Genomic DNA, 14,739 nt, shown 5'->3' with positions numbered 1-14,739 from the left:
GAATTGGAGGAGGGATGTAATATGATAGATGGTCTCTCTTATGATTGACGATAAAGTATAGGACAGTTTTTTAATTAAGTTCGATCGAATCGTTTCAATTAATCACCATAGTCGTTGATCCGAGAATGAAAGCGAGTACTCTGTAACTTATATTCAATTTCGAACGTTAAAACTTTTTTGTTCTTTTTTAATGATTTAAAAATGATTCATTTTAGAATGATAAACGAGCAAGAAATGAGTTTCACGTAAAAGTAATAATGAAAACAAAAAAGGTTAATGGGAAGCGGGGGAGGGGTGGAGTGAGAGGAGGGAGGGGGGGGGGGGGGAAGAAAAAAGGAAAGATTATTCTCTCAATCGTAAACAATGAAATTTCCATTCATTAGAAATTTTTATTAAAAAATATAGCAATTCGATATTTCTACTTTTTATATTATAATTAATGTGTGCTTATATGCTTAGATATATGTGTGTGTGTGTGTGTATGTGTAGTAATGTTAAACAGTGGAATAAGAATCATTAGTAGCTTGATTTTTAATTAAATTCATACATTTTTCAAGTGTTTTTAGTCCAAATAGATCGTCTGTATTAATCGTAAGATAAAATGTTCCTTTACTGAAACGGAAAAGAGAGAAACGATGTAATAAAGATTTTTCGTGAAACAATATCTATATGTGACGATATAACTAATTGCAATTCGTTTTAAAGATAAATTAAATGTAAAATATATAAAGCATATTATTATATAATTGCTAATAGTTATCGTTGGATAAAAAAAAGAAAAAAAACAAGTTGAAGTAATATCCGAACTCAATTTTTGTCTTTCGAGATAATAATTGAACTTTTTTGTAATCTCAACGAAGTTACTAATCCTGTTTACTAACGCGTTAGTTGAAGTTGCAAAGCCCATTGGAACTTTAAGGTTTTCGTTACACTTCCCAGCGAGAAATTCACGATATAAAGAACATTTTACCGCCATGAAGGAATTCTCATTGATTAATGATTCGGCATAATATTTCCATGATCGATGGTGACTGCAAAAATCTAGAAAAAAAAAAAAAAAAGAAAAACAGAGAAATAAACAGAAATGATTCTCTCGACGAGATATTTAATTTTTTTATTATCATCAACATTTCTTGATACTTTTTAACAATTACGAATACTGACCTTCGACACTTAAGAAAGGTGAACCTAACGAACATCCTGGCTGTAAACGATGTCCACCATTCGGAAAAAAATCCACAATTCCCGTAGTTCTAGATATCCCATAAAATCCATAATCCGTGTGAATAATATCAACGAATTGTGCGTCTGTCGAAGAAAGATGAGACTCGAGAAAATTGAATATAGGACCTGCAGGATCCAATCCTACAAAGTAATAATTAATAATTCTTCGTTATTAATAAATCCTAAAAAATAGTAGGTATAGCTGTAACAATTAAAATATATCCAAGAAGATTGATATATTTCAATTTATTTAATTGGAGAATTTCATTAACAAGAGATGAACAATTTAAGTGAAGTGGAATTTTGACTTTCGGTTTTTGGATTTCTCTCGTTAAGAAAATATCTTGGAGAATATTCAACTGATGTTGTACTTAAGTATCATTTGCTTCTCTTTACAAAAAAAAAAACAAAAAAAAAACAAAAAATTAGATTTCGAAGGAATAAAGGAAGAAAAGTAAAAAATGACGAAAAAAGAAAAAAAAAATATATATATATATTTAATACACACCTGTGATTCTTGGTATCTTGAAACTTGTCGATTTCCCAATATGTCCGGCTATTTGGCTACCCAAAGAGTGACTAACAATATGAAGCTTTTCTGAATTTAGTCCAGCCAAAACCATCTTGTTCAAAGCTAAAGCTAAAGCATATCCCACAAATTTAGCGGCCAAAACCACTTCTACATACTGCAATTTACTGATGTTTCTATAGTCGACAATTAGGATGTTATGGTCTTTACGTTGTAAATATGCTATAACCAAAATTTTGTTTTTTCATTAATAAATCAAACTACTAATTCATATTTTGTTTAAACTAAAGGAAATAAAATTATACAAAGGTAAGGAAGAACAGAACTCTGTAATCCGACTTAAAGATAAACTCAAGGTAGTTTCGTGTTTGATAGACAAACAAGACTTGAAATGTATTGACTGTAAACGTCGAGACATCTGAAATTTTATCGTCGTCTTTAAAGAATCAAAATTGTTTCGAAGTCTCTAACAAATGAGAGAAATAATTTCAAAAGACAACTTGTAACAATATCTTGAATATAATAATAAAAATTTCTTAAATATTTAAATGGACGAAAGAGATAAACGGAAGAAGTCATTCTTATACTTTTCTTAAGAAAAGCTCACGACTTTTTATTTATTTATTTTTTTTTTTTTTATCTCTTCAAAAATTTACCGCATACTACCGTAGTTACGCTCTCTTTCTCAACGTCCTCCATAAACCCATGAATGTAAAATACTGTTGGTTTATTTTTGTCCATTCTCGAAACGAGAAACGAAGCATTATTCAATTTCTCGTCGACATAATCCTCAAGCGTGTTACTGAAATAAGAATTTCAAACGTTTTTTTCATTAATACCAGTACGACGCGTATATATTATATGTATTTGTTGTAAATTAATTACTCGTAATAGCGTAGAAATATAGAATCAAGCTCCCAGTTCCTTGTCCTTACATCTGTAAATGAAAATCAAAATACGTTAGTGTACAAGTTAAACACTTGTATAGAATTCGTTTTTAAGCAATTACATTTCTTTGTTTGTAATCCATTATTTTTTTTTTTTAAATCATAAATATTTTCTTTTCTTTTTTTTTTTTTTTCAACATCTGCGGGAGTAATCTTTTTTTTCTTCGCCTACAAACATTAACTTGTAAAATGTTATACAACTTTCAAAAATAATATTGCCATATATTTAATTCACACACATGCACATACACACATAAAGGCATGTACAATGATATAAAAAAACTTACAAGATAAAAACGAGCTTATTAAGATGACGATAGGAACGTAACGAGAGACGTTAATCATAATGATGTATATTTTTGGGGGTGTGTGTTGATGAAAAAATCTATCAAGACTACGCCCCAATTCTTTGATCAGTCATATATAATAGTGATAGCGTAATGTTATCCGTATGTATACCGGATATTAAATTTAGGCAAATGTCACGTCACCATTTTTAAAAGTCATTGTATGCCCATTTATAATATCTTAGCAAGGAGAGGGAACATTATATAAATGATCTATTTACATAATAGCAGCTAATTTAAAAGCTAATTAAAAGAGAATTTACAAGGTGTCATAAATATCCATCCTGTTAAAAAAAAAAAATATTTAGACCTTGAGCCAAAACTTAAAGACCTCGAGAAAAATTTTTCGATAAACATATTTTTCTTTCGGATCAGTGAACCAATCGTGTCCCATATAATAATCTTCATATACTCAAATATTACCTCTAATGAATAATAATTGGTCTCATTAAATTGTTGCGTATGATAAAAAGTCAACAAAAGAAATAACAGAAACATTTATGCTGACATCATCGAAGGTGCATGACATATAATTGTATACGTGTTATCAATACTTTATTATATGTATGTATGTATCTGCATGAAAGCAAAAGTGCAAAATTATCAGTCGCCTCGTCTTTTAGTTTAACAAAGAAAAAAAAAAAAGAAAAAAAAAAAAAGAAAAGAAAATAAGAAGACGAAGAGAAGAACGAACGTTTGCTTTGCATAATAATCGATTAATTTGTCTCTCAAAATCATTTCCAATTCTTTTTCTTTCACCAAAAGGATTATCAAAGAAGATTTTGAAAATTAGAAAATTTATATATATATATATATGTAAATACGAAAAATATTATTTTTCTTCTTTTTTCAAGATTATGTTCTCCTTATCCAATCGATTTTATGCCTCAACTTGTAGAGACATGAATTCGAAGGCTACCATTAAAGCCGATGGAAGGAAAAGATTTTTTCTAAAAAAAGAAAGAATAATAATCAAACTCGTTGTTATAATTAATAGCCGAATGTGATCGATAAATTTCGATGAGTTATAAAATTGAAAAAAGAAAAAAAGAAAAAAAAGGAAAGGAAGATAAAACAAAATAAGGAAAAATGCGAAAAAAATCATTTTGTTCTTGATTTTGTTTCTATAATTAATTTATAAAATATAATTAATTAATATTTAATCGTTTTATTGATTTTTAAAAATCTTTGTCATTCTTCCATCATTTATTCGTTTCATAATTTAGCCAATCGATCGATCGAGAGAACAAATTTGTAATATTTATAAGTATATAATTAATTGAACTAAATCGATAAATTCCCTTATTAATGTTATATAATAGATAAGAGAAAATGTAGTTTCCAATCTTCCGTCAGAAATAATAGATCTCTTCGAGGTTACGAGCATACAAATAAATGTTAGACAATGGAAAAGATATCACAGTAAACTGTAATATCTTCTCTAAATTCGTGAATATATAATAATCATCACGTCGAGAACAAATACATACACGTTAATTAAAGCATCTTATTAAATTTTAACGACATGCAAAGGATCGATATTCAAAGAGAACTTTATTATCTATTTATCTATCTATACATATATATATATATATATATATATATATATATTTATATAAATATATATAAATAAATATACATATATACATATGTGTGTATAAAAGAAACAGGACATTATCCCAATCAAATAATAGAGAAATACCGAAGAAACATTTTCGTCGATCGAATTTCGTATATGTGTGTGAAAGAACTTTTGTGACGAAAAAAAACCTTGTCATGCCATATGATTCCTTGTCATTCTCTTATTCTTTAAACGAAAATCGATTACTATAACATCAAAAGAGAGGGAGAAAGAAAAAGAGAGAGAGAGAGAGAAAGAGAGAGAAAGAGAGAGAAAGGGAGAATATTGTTTCCATAGTTTACGAGTTTTTATTCATTCATAAAATGAATGAATTTCACGAAATGAAAAAAATGAATGTAAAGATAAAAAAAGAACGAGAGAGAGAGAGAGAGAGAGAGAGAGAGAAAGAAAGAAAGGGTGATCTCGTAAAATACAATTTTACGTTTTATTCATTGTACCACAAACGAACACAACGATAATGATATAATAACAATGTTACGATTTCTGAAAGAAAAAACATTACTATCCTTTTGTTTATTTTTTCGTTTCTTTTTCCTTTTCCTTTTTTTTTTCTTTTTTTTCTTTTTTTGAGAAATCCTTCTCGAAAGAAAGAACAACGTATTATTCTTTTATTCGCTTTTTTTTTTTTTTTTTACGACTTTTTGGTCCATGATCCGTGATAAAAGAAAATAATTCCAAAGGTTCTTGTACCTTCTTAAATTACGAAAGTAATGACACCCTCATGAATAAGAAATATAAATTAGACCTTGTCTCGATGTAATCTTTTTTTGAAATAAACTAATGCTCCTCGTTCCCCAAGGATTTTCTTACAAAAAGAATATTTTCTAAAGAAGAAAGTTTTACACTAAGCTTAAAGTAAAACAATGAAACAATCGTCCAATGCGATTTATAAAAGAAACGTTACGTTTATTTTATCTCGAGGAATAAATTCCTTTAACAAAAATAACAACAATAAAAACAACAACAACAACAACAACAACAATAATAATAATAATAATAATAACACCAACAATAACTATAACAATAACAACAACAATATACATTCATTATAGACTACAATCTACGAATCGAATTTAAGTGAGAAAAAATAAAAAAAGGAAGAAAATAACATCGAGATTACTTCGATCAAGTGATAAAGCACGGCTTTGTTGAGAATCGTTGGCAAACTATGTTGTCAGCCATTGAGATCCTTCGTAGGTCCTTTATCAATCGCAGTTTCCATTCGCTTTCTTGCTATCCCCGATCACTTCTCATTTTCCTGCTTCCTCGAGACGTAGAGCAATATCGAACCAAGAGTAATCGAAATTCTTCTCTTTTTGTTCATTCCCTTTCACTTCTTTTTTTTATTTTATATCGTCTTCATATCGAATCATTTTCCAAGTTTTTGTATTCCTCGATATCATTAATTTATGAAAAACAAAATGTACATGTTATATTAATGTTAATAATTACATTGGACAATAATTTGTTTATAGGAATAACTCGAATGAAAGGACGAACGATGAAATCTCGTTCTATCGAACATTACGAAATTAAAAATAATTTTCTTGATAATTTTGTAAACGTCATCAAACGATTTGATTATTAAGTCAACAAGTATATTGGAAAGATTTAAACAAGAGAGAGAGAGAGAGAGAGAGAGAGAAAGAGAGAGAAAGAAAAAATTAAATATAAAGATTTTTAATTATAAGAAAAAAACATCTTTTTTTCAACTTATAAGGAAATTTAATTAATATTGTTTAATATATAAGAGAAAGAGAGAGAGAGAGAGAGAGAGAGAGAGGAAGAGAGAGAGAGAGAAAGAGAAATAACGATAATGAATTATCATGTCTCTCTTTTTACTTTATCGAGAAATGAGATTGGTCGAGGACAAGCAGTCGAATGGGCGAAAGGACGTTCAATGGAAAACGAGATTGGAAAAACCAACCTTTGTAGTATTTTGCTCGTTTTTCTTTTATTACCCTTCTCTTTGTTTTTTGTCACTCTCTTTTTTATCTTTTTTGTTGTACTTTTTAATTTATTTTCTTTCGTTATTAAAATCATTTTTGTCATATGTCAAAAGAAAAAGGAACACACATATTGACGATATTTCGTTACAAAGAAAAGAATAAAAAGAAATTCTAATTATCGATACTTTCTTAGTTAATAACAAAGGTCAATGAAGCTTACTAATTAGTTATTATTATGTGTTAATAGCCCGTTTAAGTGGATTAATCTTTAGAGGATGTTATAGATCGAAGAAAAGAGTTAATTCCGATGTCAAGTATTCTTCCTTTATGATGAATAAATAAAGAAAAGTAATTTTCATTGATATAATATTATCAAACGTGAAATATCTAAGAATTGCATTTTACGTTTCGCTTTATATCAAAAGCAACAATAAATATTTCAAGAGGAATGTACTCTCTTTCTCTCTCTCTCTCTCTCTTTCTCTCTCTCTCTCTCACTCTCTCTCTCCCTCTCTCTCGAAAGAATCGAGCTTCTTCGTTTCTTCTTTTTATTTTTTTTTTATTTTACTTTTATCTCCTTTTTTTTTTTTTTTTTTTATTTTTATTATCACATAAACACGTAAAATATGTACGTACGTTATCGCGCAATATATCCTTCTTTTTCTTTCACACTCATAAACACTGACAGAAATTCGCTTTCTCCATTCCACATGGAACACGCGAACTTTCTACGTGTATTACGTTTGATATTACGTGAACGACGAAGTCAAAGGAAAAGCATTCTCATGGGATTTTCCATGAACTTACGAGAATTTCTGGGGATGATGGGCAATAAGGAAAGTACTGTATATATTAGAATATAATAAATATTCACAATGAAATTATTTTGCGAAACGACAAATATTTTATGAAAAAAAAATTAATTGAATTTAAACCAAATGGGAAAATAAAAAATTTTCATATTTCGAGAGTGTCCTTATTCTTTCGAAATAAATTGGGAAATTTAATGAATAATTATTTCGAAGGTAAAGCAGAAAAAAAGAAAAAAAAATATATATATATATATATATGTAGAGAGAGAAAGAGAGAGAGGATGAGTATGTACAGGGTGACTTATTTTAAAAAACATGATCAAATATATCCGATTTTATTGATTTTAGAAACAAATGTTCGAAATTTTTTTGCTTCGTTGACAAAAAGTATAATAAATTTTGAAGAAAAAATATAATATTTATTGCAATTATTTCTTAAAGAGTCCTGTTTTCATGAGATTCATAACAATCTTTCTGAATAAATATCGATATCTTAATCCTAACAAAAGTTGTTGAGAATAACAATACGGATCCAATGTGTATTTTACAGTGTAATTACTTTTTCATCTATATTTCATCTAATTATAACGCAAATCAACTGGAATTAGCATAATCGTTTTTAATCTTTATTACAAAATGAAAGACTCTTATATTTATGTAAATTAAAAACAGATCGATAAAGAAATGGAATGTACGATAGGATAAAACTAATCATTAGTTATCACTTTACAATAATTGTCTACGATTTAACTTGCTCCACGAAATTAAAAAGACAAAGACCAATTCTAATTCGATCACTTCTAATCATCCAAAATTGACTTCTTCAAATCGCCGATCTCATTCTATGAATCATTTGAAGCTATATTCCATTTGAATTATTTCATCAATTTGATAATCCTTTCAATTAAAACTCGACTATCTAATCGCTTTAATTCTAATCGTTGAACCTTTTTACGATCGAATTTAAGATTTCTAAGGACTATTATTTGTCGTAAAAAAATTACTTTTAAATCTAAAAAAAAAAAAAAAGATTATTAAAATCATTTTCTGAAAGACAAAGTATCCAACTTTCGTTACTCTGTTACAGATGGTGAAAATGATGATTACCGTTGTATTGGTCTTCACCATGTGCTGGTTACCCTTCAACATTTTCTACGTAAGTGAATCAAAAGCATTCTAATTGAAAATTCGACAAGTCGAAGTGAAAAATCGATCGTCACGAAATTTTATTAGTAAAGCTTTCAGTGACAATTTTCTACGGTCTCGTTCTCATCATAAAAAAAAAAGAGAGGGAGAGAAAGAGAAAGAGAAAAAGAAAGAGAGAGAGAGAGAGAGAAAAGGAAAAAAATGATATTGTTTCAAGGTAGCCATAATTGGATTATAAAAACACGCTTGTTATCGTTGATCATTATTTAAAACAAATATCATATTTTTGTTTTCAATTCTTTCATTATGTGATAGACGATCAAATGGACTGTATATTTATGAATTATAATGGAAAATCTTTTTTTTTTTTGTTTGTTTTTTTTCTTAATAGTATTATCGTACAAGTATTTTCGTATCTTCGCATCAAAATATTATAATATTTTATTAACTCTTTTCAGCTACACTTAGATCTTAATCTTATGGGGATGATAATTATTAAAGTTGTTTTTATATTTTTTTTTTTATTTCAAAATCGTTAAAAAACAAAACTTTATATACGTAAAAGTTATGCGTCTTAATGCATTTTATCGTTTTAAATATATATTTCTATAGTTTAAAATTTTTCGTTGTTACAACTAATCGTATAAAAAAAAAAAAAAAAAGAAAAATTGTAAAAGTATAAAAGTTTCGACTTTTTTGTTTTCCCGTTTCTTCTTTTTTTTCCCCCTCTCTCCAAAGTCATTACAAATGTCGAAAAATTTAATAATTAAAACTGATAATAATAAAATTCAAATTTCCAGAGAAAAAAGTTCTAATTACTCGATTAACATCTCTCTGTCAGATAGTATTAGATTTCGATGAGAGACTAAATAACTGGTCGGGTCTTCCATTCATATGGGCAGCCCTTCATTGGCTTTCAATGTCACATTCCTGTTACAATCCAGTAATCTATTGTTGGATGAATGTCAGATTTCGTGCAGGCTTTATCATTGCATTTGGACGTTTACCATGCTTGCATAGATTCATACATAATCGAGGAAGACATACGTATAATACCAGTATGGTGGGCGTGCCCTTGACAGGTAAGAAAAATTAGAAAAGAAAAAAGGAACAAAATAATTAAAAAATCAAAATAAAAGCACGATTCGAAATATTTTTTTTTTTATTTATTTATTTATTTTTTATTTATTTATTTATTTTCAGATCTCGAAGGATCCAGTCATTTTGTTTTACAGCGAAAAAACACGAGCACGACTTATGTCAGTGTCAGGCACAAAACTAATGGAAATCATGGAGCACCTGCAAGAAGTGCCAGCTTCCGTAACAACGAATCATTGCGAACTAATATCCCACAGTCTCAACTATCACAGTTAGAGGAACAGATATAAAGAAGAAGAAGAAAAAATGAGAAAGAAAGAAAAAATAAAAGAAAACTTTCTTTCGAAGTTTTAATGTTTTATTTAGGGAAATATGAATTTGTATAATCGTATAATAACCGAGTTACGCGATCACATTTTCTTATTTTGATTTTTACTTTCACCAACTAAGGAAATATCTTTTTTCTTGTATATTCTACAAAAGAAAAAGAAAAAGAAAAAAAAAAAAAAAGAAACGAGAAAAAAAATGTAAAAAATTAATATTATCTTTGAACGCACGTCCTTTCTTTTCCCTTCTCTGTTCAAATATCATGAAAAAAAATTTTCATTTCACTTTATGATACGTTAATAAACTGAAAAAATAAAGCAATCACTTCAAGTGTTAAACTCTTACGTATTAAGTTCCTTTTTATATGTACTTACGTATATTTTTCTAATTTTATGTTTCGAACAAATTGACCTAACAATACTCGTATAAATTCTCATTTTAGGAAATTTCGTTCCTCACGCTTTGTATTAAAGTTTTCGAGCCATGTATTACGGTATAGATATAAAATAATATTAAAAAAAAAAAAAAAAAAAAAAAAAAGTAAAGGAAAAGAAAAAAAAAAAGAAAATGAAACAAATCATAACAAATGCGACCAATTTTCGATATCTCGCTTGTATATCTGTCTTTCCTTCATTGGCTGTTATTTTATTTTGTGTGTATCTTTAAGCATGTACCAAATGTATGTTTACTTATAAGGCAATAAAATTATCTTTGATATAAACAATAATCTTATTCGAATTACATATTAAAAAACAATCACATAATACACAATAGAAATATATGCATTATCACATTGATACATTTATATTTTATTTAGATTGAACTGTATGGATAATTTGATATTAGACATTGAATTTAAACAATAATTTTAATTAATTAATAAAAGAAAAAAAAAAGTTTGTATATATATATGTATATATATAGACTTTGAATGAACAACGAACAGCAAGATGTATAAAGAAATAATCTTTGGCTGATTATTAGATCTAATAAATTCATTTGAATGATTTCATTTAACATAGAATTTGTTTCAATGTAAGTAACATTTCAATATTACGATATGCTATTAATCCACCATTATTTGCTGCATTTGCAATAGTAGTGGAATATTTTAAATCCAAATCATCCAAATTTGTACTCTCTAAAAATTTTTGATAATCTACTATACCCCCACCTAAAGATCGTAATATGGCTTGTGGAGCGCATGTGTCCCATTTGTAAGTAGAATTTTTAGAAAGTACATAAGCAGCTGCCATGCCTAAGGCAACGTTTAATATTTTATTTCCAGCACCAGCTATCTCTAATAATATGAAACCTGCCTTTCTAAGTTTAGATTTTAAATCTTCATCTTCAGATCTTCCAATAAATATCGTTTTACTTGTCTCATCTGTATCATTAACAGAGTTCTTAATAATGCTTGAGTAACATTTGTCCGTATCAGTTTCTGAATATCCCCAATAACATGAACCATTCCATCTGACAAAAATAATTTCTTTAATATTTATTCATATTATTTAAAACAAATAAAAGTTCTTTTAAAACTATTTACTCACAATTGATCCGTACGTAACTCACAAAATGGTTTATTTACAATACCTAATACTGGTAATCCTGTACTTTTAAGATATGCACCTATTAATACTGTAACACAATGTAAACCTTTATCATCTATAGCAGGATGCACGTATTCTCCAGTCGCATCTGCAACAATTTTACTTATTGTTCAATCTATACAATATGTAGTGATTATAATATATAAATTCTTACCTATTGGATCTATCCATATACCAAGATCTTCTATAGGCAGAGTAAAATCATTAGGAATGTCTTGCACGGTTTGGACATCTTCCAATTGAATATCTTTATGAACTTCGATAGCAAGAAAACTAGCTGTTTCAGTATCATTACCCATAACCCTGGCTAGTAGTAAAGTTGTTTCTGAACAAGTGGAACATACTTCCACAATTATGGTTTCTCCAAGTGTGTTGGTAAATGTATTATTTTCTTCACCTTGTACAACTTTTGCTAATTCTGGAAACTAACTATTTCTGCAAGACATTCTATTTGCGTATTACTTAAATATATCATATATTAATCTTAATAATAAACAAACTAAATAATTAATTTAATCCTTTTTTTAATGCCAACAAATAAATATCTATATTCGCCTTACCTCTAATGCTATATCATGTTTAATAGTTTCTTGAATCAAAACATCAGCCAATGTTTTAAAATCCCTAACAAAACTTGGATTTTTTTCTGTATCTGATTTTTCTTGAATTAAAAGATTAAACAGTGATTTATTTTGTCTACACACTCTAGCAATATTAGCGGCCTTCTCTGAAGCCTTTAAAAGAACCAATAATAACTTGCTTCCATTCTCCATGATTTTAAAATTTAAAGACTGAAATTTATAATGACCGAATATATCTGTATATATATATGTACTGAATATAAATTAAAAACACTGAATGTAATAAAGAAAAAAAAAAAAAAGACACTTCCGTTTGAGTCACCAACAAAGCTCAAGAACGCATAAGACGTTTATAAATTATAAATTACAAAGAATCCTTAAAATGTTTGTTTCATAATAATACCTTTCATTGAATTATCGACTTCTCGGTATACAGTATATACATTAGACACGTTAATGTTATTGTTATACAATCACTACATCACTATTTAAAATTTAAAATTTCTCTTCAATCTTATAGACTTACGTCTTCGAAAGGTGTCTATGAATTGATTGATTTTTATACAAATATAGTGTGCCGGCATGATGCTAATGAAAATCAGATGAACTGTAAATTTCATGCACAATTAATTTTAACCAATATATTTAATATCGATACAAACCCAATATAAATTAACAATTTTCCAATATGACATGACGAAACTTATATTTCAAAATTATATCTTAATTTTATCAACAAGTAATATTCATAGAAGATCGATAGCTCAATGCTCAAATTGAACAATTATTCATTAAGATATGACGAGAAAATAATTCTTAATAGTCGAATTTTTTAGATGATATAATGAAACTTATTTTATAATTGATAATTATTATTGTTATTAATAAAATACTTATACTTTTTTAAATACAAAAATCATTCAGAAATGTTGAACTCGTCATAGTTTTGAAATCGAACTTAAAATTGATTGGTTCGATTCTCATATCGAAGTAAAACACATTCTTGTCCAATAAAAAACAATACATTCCTAATGAATTCAACCAATCAGAACAAATCAGTTTTTTATAGGTTATTTCGTTAATGATTGTAATATAAAAAATTTATATATATATATATATATATATATATATATATATATATATATATATATATATAACATAAATTGTATTATTTTTACTATCCTTTAGATTGAAAATATGTAACATAATAAAATAACTATATAATGTATAAGAAAATTAAATATTTATCATCGTTAACACTTTAACCTTTCAGATTTAATATACGCATTCAGATTTATTATATTTTTACAGTGCACTTCTTTTAAAATGACGGTAGTACTTGGTGGTGGTATATCAGGCTTATCAGCCGCATATTATGCACTAAACAATCCTAAAATTGGTCCAATAACAGTGCTAGAAGCATCTAATCGTTTAGGTGGATGGATAAGAAGTTATGAATTATCAAATGGAATAATATTTGAAAAAGGACCAAGAACTATAAGATGTCTAGGATCAGCTGGAAAAAATACATTAAATTTATTGGAGGATTTGCAATTAACTAATAAACTTATTCCTATTAAATCAGATCATCCTAGTGCTAAGAATAGAATGATTTATTCGCGTAATAAATTACATTTATTACCAAATTCTTTCCTTAGTATATTTAAAACTAATTCTTTATTAAATCGTTCTTTAGCAAGTTTTCTTATAAAAGATTTGATAGCACCAATGGTACGTAAGGATGATGAAAGTATACATAGTTTTATTACAAGAAGAATAGGAAAAGATATTGCTGATTATCTTGTTAGTCCTATGATTTGCGGAATTTGTGCTGGCGATGCACAGAAGATAAGTGTAAACTTTCTAATGAAATCTTTGTTTGAAGCAGAACAAAAACATGGATCTATAATAAAAGGATTATTCAAAGAATTATTTAAAATGCAAAATGTTAATAATATGACAGAATATAAATCGAACTTAGTTAAAAAAGCTGACGTAGAAAAATGGGTAGTATGGGGTTTAAAAGGAGGACTCGAAGAATTACCACGTTCCTTAGGAAATAATTTACAAACTCAAGGTGTTGATATACAATTAAATAGTCACTGTGAAAAACTATTTTTTCAATCCGATCATGTTGAATTAACTATTAATGGAAAGGCAAAAAAATATTCTCACGTTATCTCAAGTCTACCAGCAAAAATTCTGGCAAAATTATTGGAAGAACAATATCCTGATTTAGCAGAACAATTAAAAGCAATACCTATGGTTACAGTGGCCGTAGTTAATCTACAATTTGCCGATAATGTCTTGCCTATCAATGCATTTGGTTTTCTTGTTCCACCAGGAGAAAATCTTCCAATTCTTGGCGTGATCTTTGATTCGTGTATTTTTCCTAAAAACTCTTCGACGGTATGTAGAAAAATAGAAAAATTTTATTTACATTTACAATAGATTCACTTGTGAACACATTTTTATATTACTTTTTTTATTGATTATTAATTTAAGAACTTCTTTTAAATGGAAT

General features: G+C 27.6%; 4 protein-coding genes across 13 annotated transcripts in view; 2 read left to right on the top strand and 2 right to left on the bottom strand.

Moving 5' to 3' along the window:
* Positions 1–10,588, top strand: part of LOC124947237 (RYamide receptor) — a 26,916-nt gene extending 16,328 nt beyond the window's left edge. For all 4 annotated transcript variants that reach the window (XM_047489118.1, XM_047489117.1, XM_047489119.1 and 1 more), the window contains 3 exons: positions 8,538–8,606; positions 9,438–9,678; positions 9,800–10,588. In XM_047489118.1, coding sequence (XP_047345074.1) covers positions 8,538–8,606; positions 9,438–9,678; positions 9,800–9,984 — 495 coding nt within the window. In that variant the 3' untranslated portion in view covers positions 9,985–10,588. The remainder of the gene's footprint in view (positions 1–8,537; positions 8,607–9,437; positions 9,679–9,799) is intronic.
* On the bottom strand, positions 408–3,707 carry LOC124947238 (pancreatic triacylglycerol lipase-like). Of its 3 annotated transcripts, XM_047489123.1 has the most exons (7): positions 2,988–3,706; positions 2,639–2,690; positions 2,410–2,555; positions 1,733–1,975; positions 1,165–1,365; positions 882–1,041; positions 408–612 (listed from the first exon to the last, which is right to left on the bottom strand). In XM_047489123.1, exons 1-7 carry the CDS (start codon positions 3,043–3,045, stop codon positions 495–497), a joined length of 978 nt encoding a protein of 325 aa, XP_047345079.1. In that variant the 5' UTR covers positions 3,046–3,706; the 3' UTR covers positions 408–494. The 3 variants fall into 3 exon arrangements, with proteins under 3 accessions (XP_047345079.1, XP_047345077.1, XP_047345078.1); XM_047489121.1 differs by having other exon boundaries at positions 447–1,041; positions 2,988–3,707; XM_047489122.1 differs by having other exon boundaries at positions 447–1,041; positions 1,165–1,308; positions 2,988–3,707.
* LOC124947236 (inositol polyphosphate 1-phosphatase-like) overlaps positions 9,741–14,739 on the bottom strand; it is a 7,628-nt gene continuing 2,629 nt past the window's right edge. Inside the window, exons 1-6 of one of the 3 annotated variants that reach the window (XM_047489115.1) lie at positions 12,878–13,039; positions 12,619–12,803; positions 12,195–12,425; positions 11,789–12,059; positions 11,575–11,722; positions 9,741–11,497 (exon numbers count right to left, since the gene is read on the bottom strand). In XM_047489115.1, the coding sequence (XP_047345071.1) occupies positions 11,035–11,497; positions 11,575–11,722; positions 11,789–12,059; positions 12,195–12,407 (1,095 nt within the window). In that variant the 5' untranslated portion in view covers positions 12,408–12,425; positions 12,619–12,803; positions 12,878–13,039 and the 3' untranslated portion in view covers positions 9,741–11,034. Of the gene's footprint in view, positions 11,498–11,574; positions 11,723–11,788; positions 12,060–12,194; positions 12,426–12,618; positions 12,804–12,877; positions 13,040–14,739 lie in introns of those variants that run through there. The other 2 variants (XM_047489114.1, XM_047489113.1) reach the window with 2 other exon arrangements.
* Positions 13,381–14,739, top strand: part of LOC124947235 (protoporphyrinogen oxidase) — a 2,603-nt gene continuing 1,244 nt past the window's right edge. The window contains exons 1-2 of one of the 3 annotated variants that reach the window (XM_047489111.1): positions 13,381–13,440; positions 13,527–14,624. In XM_047489111.1, coding sequence (XP_047345067.1) covers positions 13,542–14,624 — 1,083 coding nt within the window. In that variant the 5' untranslated portion in view covers positions 13,381–13,440; positions 13,527–13,541. The other 2 variants (XM_047489112.1, XM_047489110.1) reach the window with 2 other exon arrangements.

Source organism: Vespa velutina, chromosome 2, assembly GCF_912470025.1.
Source record: "Vespa velutina chromosome 2, iVesVel2.1, whole genome shotgun sequence".
Classification (NCBI taxonomy): Eukaryota; Metazoa; Arthropoda; class Insecta; order Hymenoptera; family Vespidae; genus Vespa; species Vespa velutina.
This window is presented reverse-complemented; position numbering and strand designations above follow the sequence as displayed.